Source organism: Poecilia latipinna, unplaced genomic scaffold (assembly GCF_001443285.1).
Source record: "Poecilia latipinna isolate Pla-1442-1.1 unplaced genomic scaffold, P_latipinna-1.0 Scaffold1787, whole genome shotgun sequence".
NCBI classification, from domain to species: Eukaryota; Metazoa; Chordata; class Actinopteri; order Cyprinodontiformes; family Poeciliidae; genus Poecilia; species Poecilia latipinna.
Window position 1 is genome coordinate 104,548 of NW_015114403.1, and position 15,125 is coordinate 119,672.

Consider the following 15,125-nt stretch of genomic DNA (forward strand, 5'->3'; position numbering starts at 1 on the left):
GCTGGGTCATCAGGGGGCGGGGCCGCTGGGTCATCAGGGGGCGGGGCCGCTGGGTCATCTGGGGGCGGGGCCGCTGGGTCATCAGGGGCGGGCATGTCCTCCTAACTGTCTCTGCTCTACAGACAGGTGAGGTCAGAGGTCAGCTCTATCCTAGAAAGATAAAGGTTCAGTCTGTCAGAAAACGCAGCTGGTTTTGAGGAAATCCTGGAGAATCCAAACGGACAAACCAATGTTACGATCTGAGTTCAGTCTCCAGTTCAAATCTGAATCTCTGAGGCTGTTTTCTGTCTGATCTGCCTCTGAAACTCAGTCTGAACTACAGAACCAGGTTTTGTCCTGTGGAGGAAATCAGATCTGATCTAAGAGCCGCGGATCCGATCATTTTTCCACAGACTCAGAGTTTTCCTGATTAATCCAGAACATTCCCAACTGAACATTGAACGTTTGCAGATGCAAAGAGAAGCAGCAGGAAAACTGAACAGACATGGAGGAGACAGGATGGCATCCTGAGAGTTTATCCTGATAGGGTCAGGGGTCAAAGGTCAGGGGTTAAACTCACCTCTGCTCCTCCATCAGTGCCTCCAACTTGTTGGATTCATTTTGAGCTGCAGCTGCAGCAACATCTGGAACAAAAGAAGAAGAAAGTCAGAGCAGCTCAAAGATCAGCCAATCAGATGAGAGGACAGAAGTTGCTTGGATCTGATTGGTTCATATCCAGCTTACTGCAATTCAGCCTGAAACCTTTTCCAGACAAATGCAACTCAGCTGAGGAACGAGACTGAGGGAGACGAGTTCAGGAAGACCTGGACCAGAAAGATGAAGACGTCCAGAGACATGTCTTCATCTGGAAGAGATGAAGACATGTCCTCCTCTCTGTCCTCCTGTCTGTCCTTGCAGCTCATTCTGCTGCTCCTCAGCGTCTGCAGCTTCTAGATGAGCCCTGCAGCAGATGTTTGCTGCAGTTAGAGCTGCAGCGCGTCGTTCAGGCGGTGCAGCATCACCTCTCAGACTGAACGTCCTCTCAGCGTCCAAACGTCCTGAATGTGGAACCTGATCTGAGCTGCCGTCGTGAACAAACATCAACATTAACTCCGCCCACAATGATCATATGGAGCCACGTTTTCCTCTTTTTAAAGACTCAAAGTCTAAACATGTTTTCTGTATCAACAGTGAAGGTGTGGAATCGGTGGAAATAATGACAGCATGCATTTTAAGATCATTTAGATGTCAAGTTATCTCAATATTATTTATTTCAACAATGCACCCATCATTAGTGTAATGTGATGCTAATTAGATCCATGAAGCAGATTATTTTATTAATGCTGCTATTCCTCAAACTGAGTGAAAATAAATGGTTTTGAATGAACATGACAGCTAAATACTGAAAAACTCCTTTTATTCAATATGAAATCAGTTAAAATTAAATCACATATTTTTTTGAACACTAAAAGATCTCTTTACTTTTCTAGAAGCCTCTTGCTCCAGTTTTACAATAAAATATTTTATTAGGATGTGTACCTACCTACTTATGTAAATAATTATTTATTCATCAATATTTATAGATTATTCGTTGTAATCTGAAGTAATCCTATAATTCAAAGTTATCAAAATATAGGCATAGAATTTACCATTTCTACAGTTGTACCTAAATTATACATATTCCTTCCTAATACCGTTTCCTTAGTTTCCTGATGTGGCTAAAAAGCCTCAAATTACCCAAATTAGAAATAACTTGTAAATTTTGGTCACATGTTGTCTATTCTGATATATCACATGCAGAAAACATAAGTAATGGTAAATATTTGTTTTTATTGCACAATTTAGCTCAGAGTTATGATCATTTACGGTTCATTACTTACTTCCACTTCCATGAGGAACGAGTAGTTCCCTCTCCGACCACTAGGTGGAATCACAGCCACTCTGAGTGTCCTTAGTGTGAGAGGAAGATGCAGCAACCAACATCTGTAGAAGCCAAACATTTATGTGCCTCCCTGGTGCATGAATTTTTATTTTTAATCTCGTAAAAAATTAGGCTCAGAACTTCTGAGTACCATCTACCTCCTAAAGTTCTGACCCGTTTCATTTGGACCAGTACCAGGGCGCTGAGGACAGAGCCCTGAGGTCCACACCCTGAAACGCCTCCTACCGTTCAGAGTTATGCTCCGGTTCCGGTTCCTCTGCCACGAGCCCTGTGAGTCCAGAGACCGTTTCAGCTGCTGGTTCTGGTCCAGACTCATCCACCTTCTCAACCTCTGGTTCAGGTTCTGGTTCTGGATCAGAAACCTTAACTGGTTCTGGGACAGAATTGAATTCTGGAGCTGCAGCTGGTTCTGGTACAACAGAGGAGTTGACTAGAGTAACTGGTTCTGGATCTGGTTCTGGAACAGATTCCACAGCTGTTAATGTTTCAGAGACAAGTTTCTGAGCTGCTGTCGGTTCTGGGGAAGGTTCCCCCACGTTCTGCTTAGCTGGTTCTGGTCCTTTAGCTGGGTCTGGATCTGTAGCTGGATCTGGTCCTTTAGCTGGTTCTGCTTCTTTAGCTGGTTCTGGTCCTTTAGCTGGTTCTGGTCCTTTAGCTGGTTCTGGTTCTTTAGCTGGTTCTGGTTCTTTAGCTGGTTCTGGTTCTGTAGCTGGTTCTGGTCCACTGACAAGCTGAAAAGGTTGTTGCTGCCACCAGGGAGAGAATAAAACATGCAGGATGCCGGGCCTCCAGGACCGACTCTGGACACCACCGTACCAAACCCCGGATTCTGAACTCAGGTTCTGACCGATAACGGACCTCCAGACGGAACCGCTCTACCGTTACAGGCAGAACTTAAAAATCAGGATGAAAAAAATTCAAAGCTGATTTATTTTGTTTTAAAACGTGACCCGTTCTGAGGTCAGAACCGGGTCCTCTGAGGTTCTGAGGACCCGGTTCTGACTTCCAGAACATCTCTGAGGATCATCTGCTGCTCCTCCAACTAAAACCGGACCTCCTGTTCAGAACCGAACCGCTGCAGCTGTCGGCGTCCTTCAGGAAGTGAAGTGTTTTGGGATCTGAGCCGCCGATCCGATCTGCTTCAAGTAGAACTTCAGTTGAACAGTAAATCTTCCCGGTCCAGCTGCTGAAACCAGCAGCTAGCTGAAACATTAGCTACTGAAAAAATTACTGCTGTAGAATTTATCTTGAAAAATTAGCTTAGAGGAAGCAAAGAGCGCTAACTGTTTTCAAAGATAGCAGAAATGGCAAAATGCTAAGCTATCAGTGGATTAGCAGAGGAGCGCCTTCCATAGAAATCAGGAAGTTTCTTCAGAAGTTTCTCTCTTTGGGTCTGAAGAGTTTGACTCTCCCAACAGAACCTCAGAACCTGCAGGAGGAAAAACTGGGTCAGAATGTCAAATATGACAGGATCCAATAGAGATCCTGATAACGGTGTCAGGAGGAGCTGCTGCTGACGTTTCCCCCAGAAGTCCAACATGTTAGTTGGAGCGGCTCCATGTTTCCTCCATCAAACCTGCAGCCTCACGTCTCCAAGGATGGAGAACCTGCTGGTTCCCAGTGAGGGTAAAAACAGGCATCTGGGCCGACCGGCTGCTTTATCGGCCTCATTTAGGCTGCAACCAGGTCGCAGCAACGCAGCATCTGGAGCCGGACAGAACCTGCTGCTGGCCTCAGTTCTCTGAGGACTTTGGACCTGACCTGGTTTTGGTTCTGGGAGCTGCATTCAAGCCAAAAAACAAAAGAGCTGAGAGAACAACCCGCCTGTGTTCCTGCTGCACAAACGACCTTTATGGAGCCACTGAGAGTGGATCTGCAGCTGCTGCAGGCTCCACAGCAGAGACATCGGCCGGGGGACCCGGGGTCTGACAGCCTGGGGGGCTGACAGTCGACAGCCTGGGGGCCCAGCGGTGGGAATCCACCAAACTCCAAAAATGGGAACAAAATGACTCAATCCAGGCTTTTATTTTGAAAGTGCCTGTACTCTGTGAGGCTCTTATTTTGAAGCTGATTCAGAGGTGAGATCATACCTGAGGAATCAGAACCGTTACTGTTCACCTCCAACTTTAGTTTAAATTAAAAAAGACCAACATTAATATCAGCCCGGACTTCTCTCTCCCAAAAACACGAACGAAATTAAAACCTGCGGAAATATTTATGAATTATAAGAAGCTGCAGATTAGAACTATTTAAAGTTTTAACGTTTTTATAGATTCCACAGTGTTTTAATCAGATCAATAAATACATCAAAGATCAATCACAGACTCTGACCTTCACTTTCAGCTCCGGGACGTCCCGCTTCTTCTCTGTTGGTTCTGGTTCTGGTCCCGGGGAGAGCAGCGGTTCTCCCGGCGGTCTGGACGGAGGAACATCGTCTCCGTATCCGACTTTGGGCTTGTTGGTCCCGGCCGAGGAGGAGGAGGGTCTGTCGGGTTTCCTGCGGAGCAGCGATGAAGCCAAATAAACCGCGATCACCGTGAAGAGGACGGCTGGGTCCAGGTCCATGGTGGTTCCGAAGAGCGGCGGGTGTCGACCAGGTGGGACCAGGCGGACTCTGAGCAGCCTGCCCCCCCGGAGGCTCGGTCTGACCACGACAGCTGATGGGAGCTTCTAAATAAGAGCCTGAAATAAATAACAAACTTCAAAATAAGAGCCTCAATTAAACAAAGCAAACAACTTCAAAATAAGAGCGTTACACAAATATGGACCAACTCTCCCTTCAGATGCTCTTTTCAAAATAAAAGACTGGAGTAAAGAGAAGAACTTTCAAATTAAAACTTTTCTTTCCTCCAAAAATAACATCAAAAGTTTAAAATAAGAGAAATACTTCAGCAAAGTGTTCAACGTGTTTCGTCTTCAAAAATAAAACAGTTTGAGAATGTGGTTCAGCTTTTATTTTGTAAGGCTGCAGGCCACAGCAGAACCTCCCATCTGGGTCAGAAACTCTGAGATGCAGATCATGTTTGGGTAACTTTATTTGAAGGGGTGTGAATAAGACTGACATGACGCTGTCATAAACATGATGAATCTTTATGAATGTTTATAACTGGTGTCAAAGTGTCATTCAGTAAATAATGACCCTTTTAATGCAAAGTTGCTCTAAAAGTCCATTAAAAGTGCCAACTTTGCATGAGTTTATAAATTATGATTTAATGCAAAGTTGGCATTTTTAATGGACTTTCAACTTTGCATTAAATTGTCATTATTTATAAACATTCATAAAGACTTCATCATGTTTATGACAGGTCATGTCAGTCTTATTCACACCCCTTCAAATAAAGTGTAACCCATGTTTGAAGTCTTTTTCTTTTCTGAAATATTTAGCAGCAACTCAGAAAGTCCTTAAAATATATTTATTTATCCAGGCAGAAATATAATATATCAGTTTTAGGAAACTTTTACTTTCTGGAGCGATTCTAAGGTTTGTTGTTGTTGATGTTTCTGTAATGAGCGGCGTTGTGTTTTACATTTGGATTCTTGATTTTTAAAGTTAAAACAATCAGCTGCTAACTCGTCTCTCCCTCTGCTGGACCGCAGGTTCCCAATGTGCGGGGCGGGGCCCCACAGGGGTCGCAAAATGACTTTCAGAATAACAATAATGGGACTCATCAGGTCTAAGGAGGAACAAAAAGATTCAGTAGATCATGAAATATTTTAGAAATAAATGTCTCATTAAATGATGCAACATAAATTGTACATGAAATAAATGCATTTAAAAATATAATTTACTGTTTTTTGAATAACAGAGAAATGTGTATTTTTAGGGAGTCAGCAGTCTGGTGTCAGCTTGAGGCTGAAAGATGAATCTGTGTCCTAGTCAAAGCTCATGGATGAGCCTTTGCTGTTAACCTTTAAAAACAGATCAGTTTGTTTTTGAATAATGAACTGAGCTGATTGATAACGGACCGGCACAACACTGCAGAACTCGGCCGGTCCAATCTCCAGGCTGGTTCCGTTCCTTTGTTTGGTCCAGAACCGGGCCGAGTCCAGCAGAACCTGCTTAACGAGCCTGAGAGATGCTGAATATTGTCATGGTTACGGGCAGGACAGTACAGATGCCGACAGCAGAACTTTTCCTCTGAAATTCTTTATTTTAAGGCCCAGAAAACAGATCCGACAGTCAGACAACGCTAAAAGTGTTTCATAAAAACCAGGAAACCACGTGACATCACTTCCTGTTTTTGGCACAACTGGAGCCCAGAAGCCGAGGCTCGGCTGCAGCGTTCAGGTGCAGAAGGCCTCAGTCTAGTCCAGAAAGGTCAGAGTTCACTAGAGCAGCATCCATCCTGGACCTTTAGTCTACAGAAGCACCTGAACGCCTCATCAAACGGGTTTAACAGTTAAAGGTGGCAGGTCACCCAGGGGTCACGACCCCAGGGGTCACCGGGACGAGCAGCGCTCCTTGCTGGCGCAGTCGTCCTGGCTGGTGGAGTCGCCGTTGGCCGCCACCCCACAGGTCCGCCTCTTCTTCCTGCGGTGGGACGCGGCGTCGCCCTCAGAGCCCGACTCCCCCTGCAGGACAGACGGAGAACAGGAAGTCACATGACAGGAAGTACGGCGGCTCGGATCGTCGGACGGCGTTCCGGCCTTACATCAGAGTCGGAGTCGGAGGAGCTGGACGAGGAAGAGGACGAAGAGTCGCTGGAGCTGTCCGACGCGATGCCGGTCGACTCCTGCAGGTCAACCTTATCGGCCAGCGCCGCCAGGTCCGGACGCTCCTGCTTCAGGATCCTGGAACACACACACACACACACACACACACACACACACACACACACACACAGGATTGAAGCAGCGCAACCCCAGAAAAAAAAAAAAAAAAAACAAAAAAAACGTAAAAAACAAAACCTTCGTCCTCAAAGAAAAATAAAACTGAACCTTTGGAAAGAAAACAGGAAAAATTAGAAATAAAACCTGAGTTAGCTCAGGTTTATAATAAAGTAATAATAATAAATACTGGATGCTTTTAGAGGATAAAAAACTAAGTAAACTTTACACAAATAAGGAAAGACAAAATATATAAAATACTGTAGATCAGAGTTTCTCCATCCTGGTCCTCAGGCCTCCTGTCCTCCATGTTTCAGGTGTTTCCCTTCTGCCACCTGGATTGTGTCTCTGGGTGATTAACAGGATCTGCAGCTCCTGATGGTCCTGCAATCATTTGGATCAGCTGTTCTGGAACAGAGGCTCATCTAGAACATGCAGAGCAGGGGGGCTGAGGACCAGGGTGGAGAAACACTGAGGTAGAAACTAAAATTAATTTAAAACAAAAAGGTAAATTATTGAATTAAACTGAATGACATTAAAAGGAATGAGAAGAATAAAAAAAATTAAAATCAGATTAAAAGGAAAAAAATTAAATATGCAATAAAAGGAGAATTAAAAAAATCTTAAAACTAAATAAAATTGTGAAACAATAAAACAAAACATTACTTTTAAAATATGAGTAATATAGTAAAACTTGAAAAATAAATTAAAAGCTAAATTTAATTTCAAATGTGATAAAAACTGAATAAAAATCAAAGTAAAATAAAACATGCTAAAATAAAAACCTAAAACAAAGTAAAACTTTTATAATGTAGTTTTAAAAGCCAAAATAAAACCAGTTTTTTATTTTGTTTATATTGCACTTTTATTAAAAACCTTTAAAACAATAAAGTCTGAGATGTGTGTGTGCGGCGCCGCTCTCTTACCGGTACCACTTCCTGGACAGTTTGGGTCGGCCGCGCACCGTCTTGTGCCAGACAATGGGGAAGTTTGTGGTGCTGGCGAAGTTCTGCGTGACGGCAATCGTTGTGTCCAAGTTAAGGACGACGTGCCACCAGCCGCCTGGAAACCAGTCAGTCAGTGGAAACCAGTCAGTGGAAACCAATATCAATCAATATTGTCATTGAACTGTTCTCCTCAGCAGAACTGATGATTCAGCTGATCCAAATGACTGACGGTGACTGAGGTGGATCAGAACCGGTCCGATCAGCTTAGTGTTTTATAAAATTACATTCTGAATGATTCTTTGATATTTTTGGCTCAGTAAAAGCCAGCGGCTAAGCTAACGTTGTGCTGGTGATTTCAGTGACAGAATTTGATGCTCAAAGGTTTTTTTGTTTAAATCTGAACTGATGGAGTTTCACACAGAACGGAACCGGACTGACCCGGGACGAAGACAGTCTCTCCGGGCCGCTGCAGCACCTCCAGCGGCCTGAAGTCGGGCGGCCAGGTGTGCTGCTGGGTGCGGGGGTAGACCACGCTGAACCAGGTGACAGCCTCGTCCTGCTGGTTGCCGCCCTCCTCCCGGGTCACCTTGATGAGCTCGCGCGGCGTGTTGGTGGGGAACAGGCACCAGCGCTTGTGGCCCTGCACCAGGGCGTTCCAGGCGCTGGTGCCCAGCGGGTCGATGTGGATCCCGGTGCCGGAGCGGGGCGGGCCCATCACAAACCACCTGAGGGGTCAGTTGGGTCACAGTTATGACAAGAAAAGACACAATTCCTTATTTTTTAGCAAACTGTGGCTGCATGGCAGAGAAATTACACACCCACAACATTTATAATATTTATTATATCCTTCTTTAGGATGAATGGGGTTTATATCACTAAAGTGATCACAACAACCACGTCTAATCATAGTTTTAGGGCGGCACAGGTTGCAGTTTTCTGGCTGATTGAACCTGTTGAGTCTGATTTAGGCCGATACGATTCTTTAGTCTGAAATGTTGATAAATAAAGCAGGAAAGTCACCGAGTTGGCAACAGCAGGGCGAATATTAACTGCAAACAGTCATGACTGGGTGGGTGGGGCTAACCATGTAGGCGGGGCTAACTCCATGGGCGGGAGTTAGCCCTGCATACTCCCGCAGGACTACAGCTAACTGCATGGGCGGGGCTAATTCCATGGGCGGAGCTAATTCCATGGGCGGGGCTAATTCCAGCAGCTGAGGACAGTGGGTGATTTTTAATCCTTTGCTGAGGTGGACGTGATCTGTTCACATGGAAGTATCGGCCCATCATTGGCCCGCCAAATTGGCGGCGATAAATCAGTGGACCCCTACAATATTTTCAAAGGTATGGACATGTATTGATACACCTTTACTGAACAGTGGAGAAAAATAATCATAATAATAATTAAAAAAAAAACAATCCTGACAATATAGACAGTTCTTGGGGGTTTTAAATATCATTAATTAAAATTGTTAAATCAAAATCTTACAAGAATCATAAACGATACAATAAATGCCCTGTTTGAAGGTGTAGGGTCAGCTGGGGGCTCACCTGTACGGCGGTCTGCGTTTCTCCCCAGCGAACTGGAACAGGTCGTCCCTGAAGAAGAGCGGCACTTCGTAGTCGTCCAGCAGCTTGCGGCGCTTGGCGTGTTCGCCGTAGCTGCTGTCGAAGATGTAGAGCGGGCTGTCGTCCCGCGTGGACTCCAGGTACTCCACGTAATACTTCATCTTCAGCTTCACAGAGTAGCCGTCGTTGTCCTCACCGCACTTGAACTTCTGGTTGCGGTATTTGCGTTTGAGGCGCTCCAGCGTCCATTTCTCCCGAGCGGGCCAGCTCTCCTGGCAGTTGAGGAGGACGACGGGTTTGTAGGGGCGCTCGAAGCGGGAGATGAACTCCTCTGGAGAGAGGCGCAGTGCGTCCACACGCTCCACGTTGTCCTGCAAGACAGGAAGTCCTTCAGCAAAGGAGGCAAAACCACAGGAAGTAAACCTACACGGCTGGTTTGGTTCTGGACAACATGAAGCTTCAGTTCACTGCTGATTAGATCTGTCGCAATAAATCAATTAATCACATAAATTAAAACTAAATCAATCATTTCCATTTCCATGATTTATTGTTTTTCTCCTGTCAAAGACTGGGTGATAAAAGTCTTCAGTCTGCTGCTTGGTCACAAATAAATCTTATTTTTACATGACAATTTGCTTACAGATTCTTTATGATTCACTTTGTTGGTTTATTTTAAAATGTTTTCCAGTTCCAGTGTTAAATGTTCATTAGAAATTCAGGGTTTCCCCCTGGTGGCCCACCATGCTTTACTAGACCCCCCGCCAGGCTAAGCTTTCTGTTTTTAGAAAATTTAATAATTATATATATATATATTATTTTTAATTTAATCCAGATTGAAAGCGTCTCTGTTGCTGAGTGATTCACTAGTGGAGAAAATGTATTTCTAAAAGTAGTTTATAGTTTATTATTTACAGCCGGCAGAGCGGACCAATCACAGCCGGCACCTCGGCGCTGCTTGATCTCAAGTTTACCTCAGCAGGGATCGCGCTCCTTTATTCAGTCAAACTGGACTCAGGCTGACCTGTATGGATATTTACATCAACCCCCTGTGAGGAATTACGATTCTTTAGAGAACTCCACATCAAGGTAAGAGTCTAGACCCGCCGTGTTAGCTCTGGTTGAGCAGCTCTATGTGAACCACAGGAATAACTTGTAGATGATTTCAGAGAAGCGGTGAGAATGATTTATCTTTATGAACAAAACATTATGCAGCGTTTCCATCTCAACACGCTGCCCAGCGTGTGGCGCTGTCTGCCCTGTAAAGTTCATGTCCGTGTTCCTGGTTGGTCGGAGCCTTAGCGGCTAACGAACCAGCGCTAACCTCATCATGCAGGTTCAGCCAGGTGAGGAGCTTTAGCCTCGTAGTCACTTTTTACGCTGGTTTTATATTATTTTATTTATTTTTTTTCCGGTTACATGATGAATCAAACCGTATCAGATGCTTTGTCCACTTAGAGTTAATGAGCGAGGAGATCTGAGAAACTCGTCCCATAAACTCCAGCAACCAAAACAGTTTCTGAGACTCTTATTAAAACTCAACAGACAGAAATGTTAGAGCTGCTAAAGCCACACTAACAGCATTGAATTAAATCTCCTGTTTGTTGCTCATCTCTGCTCAGTGCGGCAGATTTAGCTCATCCTGCAGGGCTGGTCCAAGGCTGGATGAGGCCTGGGGCAGAATCTGACTGAGGGGCCCCATCAGCAGCTCTAACAGCTTCTGTGTTGGATTTAATCTGGGAGACGAGGGGGAGTTTAACTGGCCAAACTAAAAACAATCAGTTATAATCCAGTTTATTAATTTGCATTTGTGAGCAAACAGCTCAAACTCAAAGATTAAACTCAGCATCAGATTGTTGCTATGGTAACAAAACAATCTAACTATAAATATTGTTCTTTGAACTTTTACAAAGTAAATTTGCCAGCTCCTTAAAATCTTACATTTAAATGTTAAACAGTTTAAAATCTTTTAATTTAAGCTGAAAGCATTAAACCAAATTCAGCAGCATTGATCATCTCAATAAATAAATGTTATATTTATGTATCTGTGTTAAAATATCAGCATTTATGGCCCCTGAAGCCCTGGGGGCCCGATGGAGCCGCTGACTTAGTTTGGATTAGACAGAAGTGAAAATAATTGATATTAATTTTAATTGTGTTTTTTGATTTGTTGTTTTTAAGACTAGCTGTGGGTTTAAATAGTTTCACTGTCGATGTTTTCCCGTAACGTACAATTACCCAATAATATTTTTACTTTTCCTGGCAACTTAACATCTTTTGCTACAAAAAAACACAGTGGACCGACCGCCGGGTTGAGCAGGTTCACTGGGGGAAACCCAAAAGTTTATTGATCTTTGAGAATGTGTTCAAGACAACAATATTATTGTTTATAGCAATACTTTGTGGGACATTTTACCATTCAGTAAAATCTATTATGGTGTCAAGCCTGACTGAAGGTTCTGGTTCCATCTGTGTGGAAAGAAACGGCTGTTAACTTGGATCCACCTCCAGCTGTGGAGACGACCTCAGTGTTTTTAGATTTACCTCCAGGATTTCCTCAGTAACAATGATCCTTTTCTTTATAGTTGTTTCATGACTGGGTTTAACCTCTGTTCAACACTAATATCAAAGTCTGTCTGAGCAGCACTGTAAACATTAACATTACAATACACAACACCATATCTGAAAGTGGGAATCAATAAAACATTACATATGAAGGGATTTCAAGGCCAGGGAATAAAAAAACTAAACTACTTAGTACAGTTATGCGTGTTTTAAGGTTAATAATGCTGCTATTTCTACATTCATTATCAGGCTATGTGATCAATCTATTAACTTTACCTACTTTAATTTCTCATATAAATATTAGTCTAATCGTGTTAAAGCAGGGATGCAGCAGCGACTCCTCCAGCAGAGGGCGCGCTAACAGCGGATCCTACATTGTCTACGTGACCAGGCGCACTGTTCTCCGCGGCTAGCTGCTGTTAGCTCGACTGGGGGAGATAAACTGACTGTTACCTTCACGGTTTGATGCGACACGTCGAAGTTCTCATAATAACCGTGTTTCATCCAGTCTAGGGAGTCCTTCAGCTCGGGTCTGGCGCTCCGCTTCGCCTCTTTTATTCTCTTCTTACTTTTATGGTTCATTTTCTTCCGGTTAGCAGTGTTTGATTAGCCTCTAACTGAGCTAACTCGGGGCTACATTCACCCACCTGCTCTCGGCGTCGCTTTAATAACACAAAACAACAACATAAACTCAAGCTGCTCTCGAACTTCTGTGATGTGTAACTATAAATGTGAGCTTTAAAATCGCAGACACACCGTTAAAGTTTGATAAAATCTAACAGCGGGACACACAATGCTTGTGAAACTGATTACGCAATTAACACCCGCCCTAAATGAGGAGGAAGCCATCTGATTGGCTGCAGCTTCACGAAAATTGCAGTGCGCTGATTGGTGTTCATCATCTACGAAGCATTCCCGCCCATTAATGTTATTGGCTGCTACCTTCAAGACCTACCCGGAAGTCGGAATGTTTATTTCAATTAAACGCCATCGTTCTTTATGTTCAAGCGAAATAAAGAAAAGCTTGACCTTTTTGGACGTTTAATAGTATAATGTTTAGATCAGTTATTGAGCACAACTGTTGGCAGATCCCTCTGTTCTTCCTGCTCCAGCTAGAACACAGTGAACGACATTTCCAGTAAACATTGCGACTTTCGAGGAACAGGAACGCACCAAAAACACTGGGCGGGATTTACAACGAGACAAACACATACTCTGCTCGATTTACTAGCCAATGTAGAGAACGGCGTGCTGCGAAGGAGAACTTGCCATTTTATTTCAGCTTTCTTCTAAACTTGCTTTATTATCGATGCATTACTGCTACTGTTTTATTGTTAACTTATTGATTTATCCTAAGTGATGTTGCGATGTCTAAACCAAGATTCTATGCTAAATTTGCAACCAAAGTGACAGGTTTTGATTGATAAAGAGTTTCATTTTTGCGCATTACCAAGACTTGATAATATAATACTAATTTGTTTAAATTTATAATAATTCATACTTTTGCTTCGCATATTTATGCTAATTATGATTACCAGTGGTACTTAAAAAGAAAACTCTTCATCATCGATGTTTAGCACCTCTAGCTGACTCACACACCGGCTAATTGCTACGGAACGGACCCCTCAGCTAGCCGCGGAAGGAGCTACCAGCGTGGCTGTCACCGTCATAGACATAATATGTCTATGGTCTCCGCGATTCTCCCATCAAAATAGCGGAGTTCAGATTCACTCAGTGGTTCTGTAATGGTTTAGCTTCAGGGTTAGTTGGTGGACATTATGGAGGAGAGCGGAGAGCAGGCGGGGAGCGCAGCCTGCAGAGTTTTCACCTTTAAAGACGCGAAAAGCCCAGAGGAGAGTCTGAGTGTCTGCATCCCAGAGGTTTGTCCCTGCTGCTCCGCTGCCCGTTACATCCAGGGCTCCAGGCTCCAAAAAATAATTACGAGGAAAAAACTGCATGGCAATACAGTCATTATATTACCAGAATAAAGTTGTAATTTTATAACTCTTTCACAAAAAGTAATGAAAATAAAAAGAGGAATGTTGAGCATCTTGTGAAATTATCCTGCAGTTTTACAAATAGTTAAATATCTGTAGAATTCTTAGCTTTTTTTCCATTAAAACAACATTTTTTCTCCTAATTTTATGATTTTCTGTTGACATTATTGCACCTACTACTATTATGACTTTATTCTCGTAATAAAAACAAAATCTCAAAGTCTGGCCTAAATACTTTCACATCAATATAAACAGATGGTGATCTCTTATTGTTTTTTTTGTTTGTTTGTTTTTTAAAGAAACATCTGCGAAATGAGAAACAATTTCTAAAGTTTGAATTTGAAAGAAGACGCTGTTAGAGCTGAGTTATTAAAAGTTCCTGTTCGGTTCTGACTGCGGTGCTCCCTCAGGTTCTGGACCCTCAGTATGGGATGTATGTGTGGCCCTCCGCCGTGGTTCTGGCCCAGTACCTGTGGTTCCACCGAGACCAGCTGAGAGGCCGGGCGGTGCTGGAGGTACGGGTACCCAGAAGGAAACCTTCTGGCCTTTGAGTTTCAGGCCAGTTTCTGACCCCGCGTTGACCCGTGTCGGCCCTCCTGTGCTCAGCTCGGCGCCGGTGTGGGTCTCCCCGGCGTGCTGGCGGCCCGCTGCGGCGCCCGCGTGTCGCTGTCGGACGGATCGGACCGGCCGCGCTGCCTGGAGAACGGCCGGCGGAGCTGCGCCGCCAACGGGCTGCGGGACGTGGGCGTGCTGGGCCTCAGCTGGGGGGACGTGACCCCGGAGCTGCTGCTGCTGCCCCCACAGGACGTCGTCCTCGGCTCGGACGTCTTCTACGACCCCGAGGGGCGGGGTGAGAGTCGGAGATGAAAGCTCGCTCCTCCTTGTCGTGTGGCTGAGCTGCTGCTTCTGCTTCCAGATTTTGAAGATGTTCTGGTGACGTTTGTCTGCCTGCTGAGGAAAAACCCGGAGGCTCAGTTCTGGACGACGTACCAAGTGAGGAGGTACGGCTGCTGCTAGCTGCTGCTGCTAACTGCTAGCTGCTGCTAGCTGCTGGCTGCTGCTGCTAGCTGCTGGCTGCTGCTGCTAGCTGCTGCTGCTGGCTGCTGGACGCTGCTGCTAGCTGCTGCTGCTGCTAGCTGCTGCTGCTAGCTGCTGGCTGCTGCTGCTAGCTGCTGCTGCTAGCTGCTGCTAGCTGCTGCTAGCTGCTGCTGCTAACTGCTAGCTGCTGCTGCTAGCGGCTGCTTGCTGCTGGCTGCTGCTGCTAGCTGCTGGCTGCTGCTGTTAGCTGCTGCTGCTGGCTGCT

The 15,125-nt window shown here is 44.6% G+C and overlaps 2 protein-coding genes and 1 long non-coding RNA gene across 5 annotated transcripts in view; 1 reads left to right on the plus strand and 2 right to left on the minus strand.

The window, feature by feature from the left end:
- LOC106965231 (uncharacterized) overlaps positions 1-2,645 on the minus strand; it is a 9,166-nt gene extending 6,521 nt beyond the window's left edge. Inside the window, exons 1-3 of one of the 2 annotated variants that reach the window (XR_001428585.1) lie at positions 2,147-2,645; positions 560-623; positions 89-150 (exon numbers count right to left, since the gene is read on the minus strand). This is a non-coding gene — a long non-coding RNA (uncharacterized LOC106965231). Of the gene's footprint in view, positions 1-88; positions 151-559; positions 624-2,146 lie in introns of those variants that run through there. The other variant, XR_001428584.1, reaches the window with a different exon arrangement.
- A 3,407-nt stretch (positions 2,646-6,052) lies between these two features.
- On the minus strand, positions 6,053-12,649 carry jmjd6 (jumonji domain containing 6, arginine demethylase and lysine hydroxylase). 2 transcript variants are annotated; one of them, XM_015061200.1, is made up of 6 exons: positions 12,279-12,649; positions 9,246-9,634; positions 8,134-8,420; positions 7,675-7,810; positions 6,580-6,712; positions 6,053-6,493 (listed from the first exon to the last, which is right to left on the minus strand). In XM_015061200.1, the coding sequence occupies exons 1-6, from the start codon at positions 12,405-12,407 to the stop codon at positions 6,362-6,364; spliced, it is 1,206 nt and encodes a 401-aa protein (XP_014916686.1). In that variant the 5' UTR covers positions 12,408-12,649; the 3' UTR covers positions 6,053-6,361. The 2 variants fall into 2 exon arrangements, with proteins under 2 accessions (XP_014916686.1, XP_014916685.1); XM_015061199.1 differs by having other exon boundaries at positions 6,574-6,712.
- A 671-nt stretch (positions 12,650-13,320) lies between these two features.
- Positions 13,321-15,125, plus strand: part of mettl23 (methyltransferase 23, arginine) — an 8,800-nt gene continuing 6,995 nt past the window's right edge. The window contains exons 1-4 of the mRNA XM_015061203.1: positions 13,321-13,705; positions 14,233-14,337; positions 14,429-14,666; positions 14,739-14,823. Of these exons, the coding sequence (XP_014916689.1) occupies positions 13,604-13,705; positions 14,233-14,337; positions 14,429-14,666; positions 14,739-14,823 (530 nt within the window). The 5' untranslated portion in view covers positions 13,321-13,603. The remainder of the gene's footprint in view (positions 13,706-14,232; positions 14,338-14,428; positions 14,667-14,738; positions 14,824-15,125) is intronic.

Excerpts from the sequence above, each read along its gene's own strand:
- jmjd6 (XM_015061199.1), bottom strand. The coding sequence starts at position 12,407 with ATGAACCATAAAAGTAAGAAGAGAATAAAAGAGGCGAAGCGGAGCGCC. Across the intron at positions 7,811-8,133 it reads AGAGACTGTCTTCGTCCCGG|GCGGCTGGTGGCACGTCGTC; the intron begins GTCAGTCCGGTT and ends ACTGGTTTCCAG. Across the intron at positions 6,494-6,573 it reads CCTCCGACTCCGACTCTGAT|GGGGAGTCGGGCTCTGAGGG; the intron begins GTAAGGCCGGAA and ends TCTGTCCTGCAG.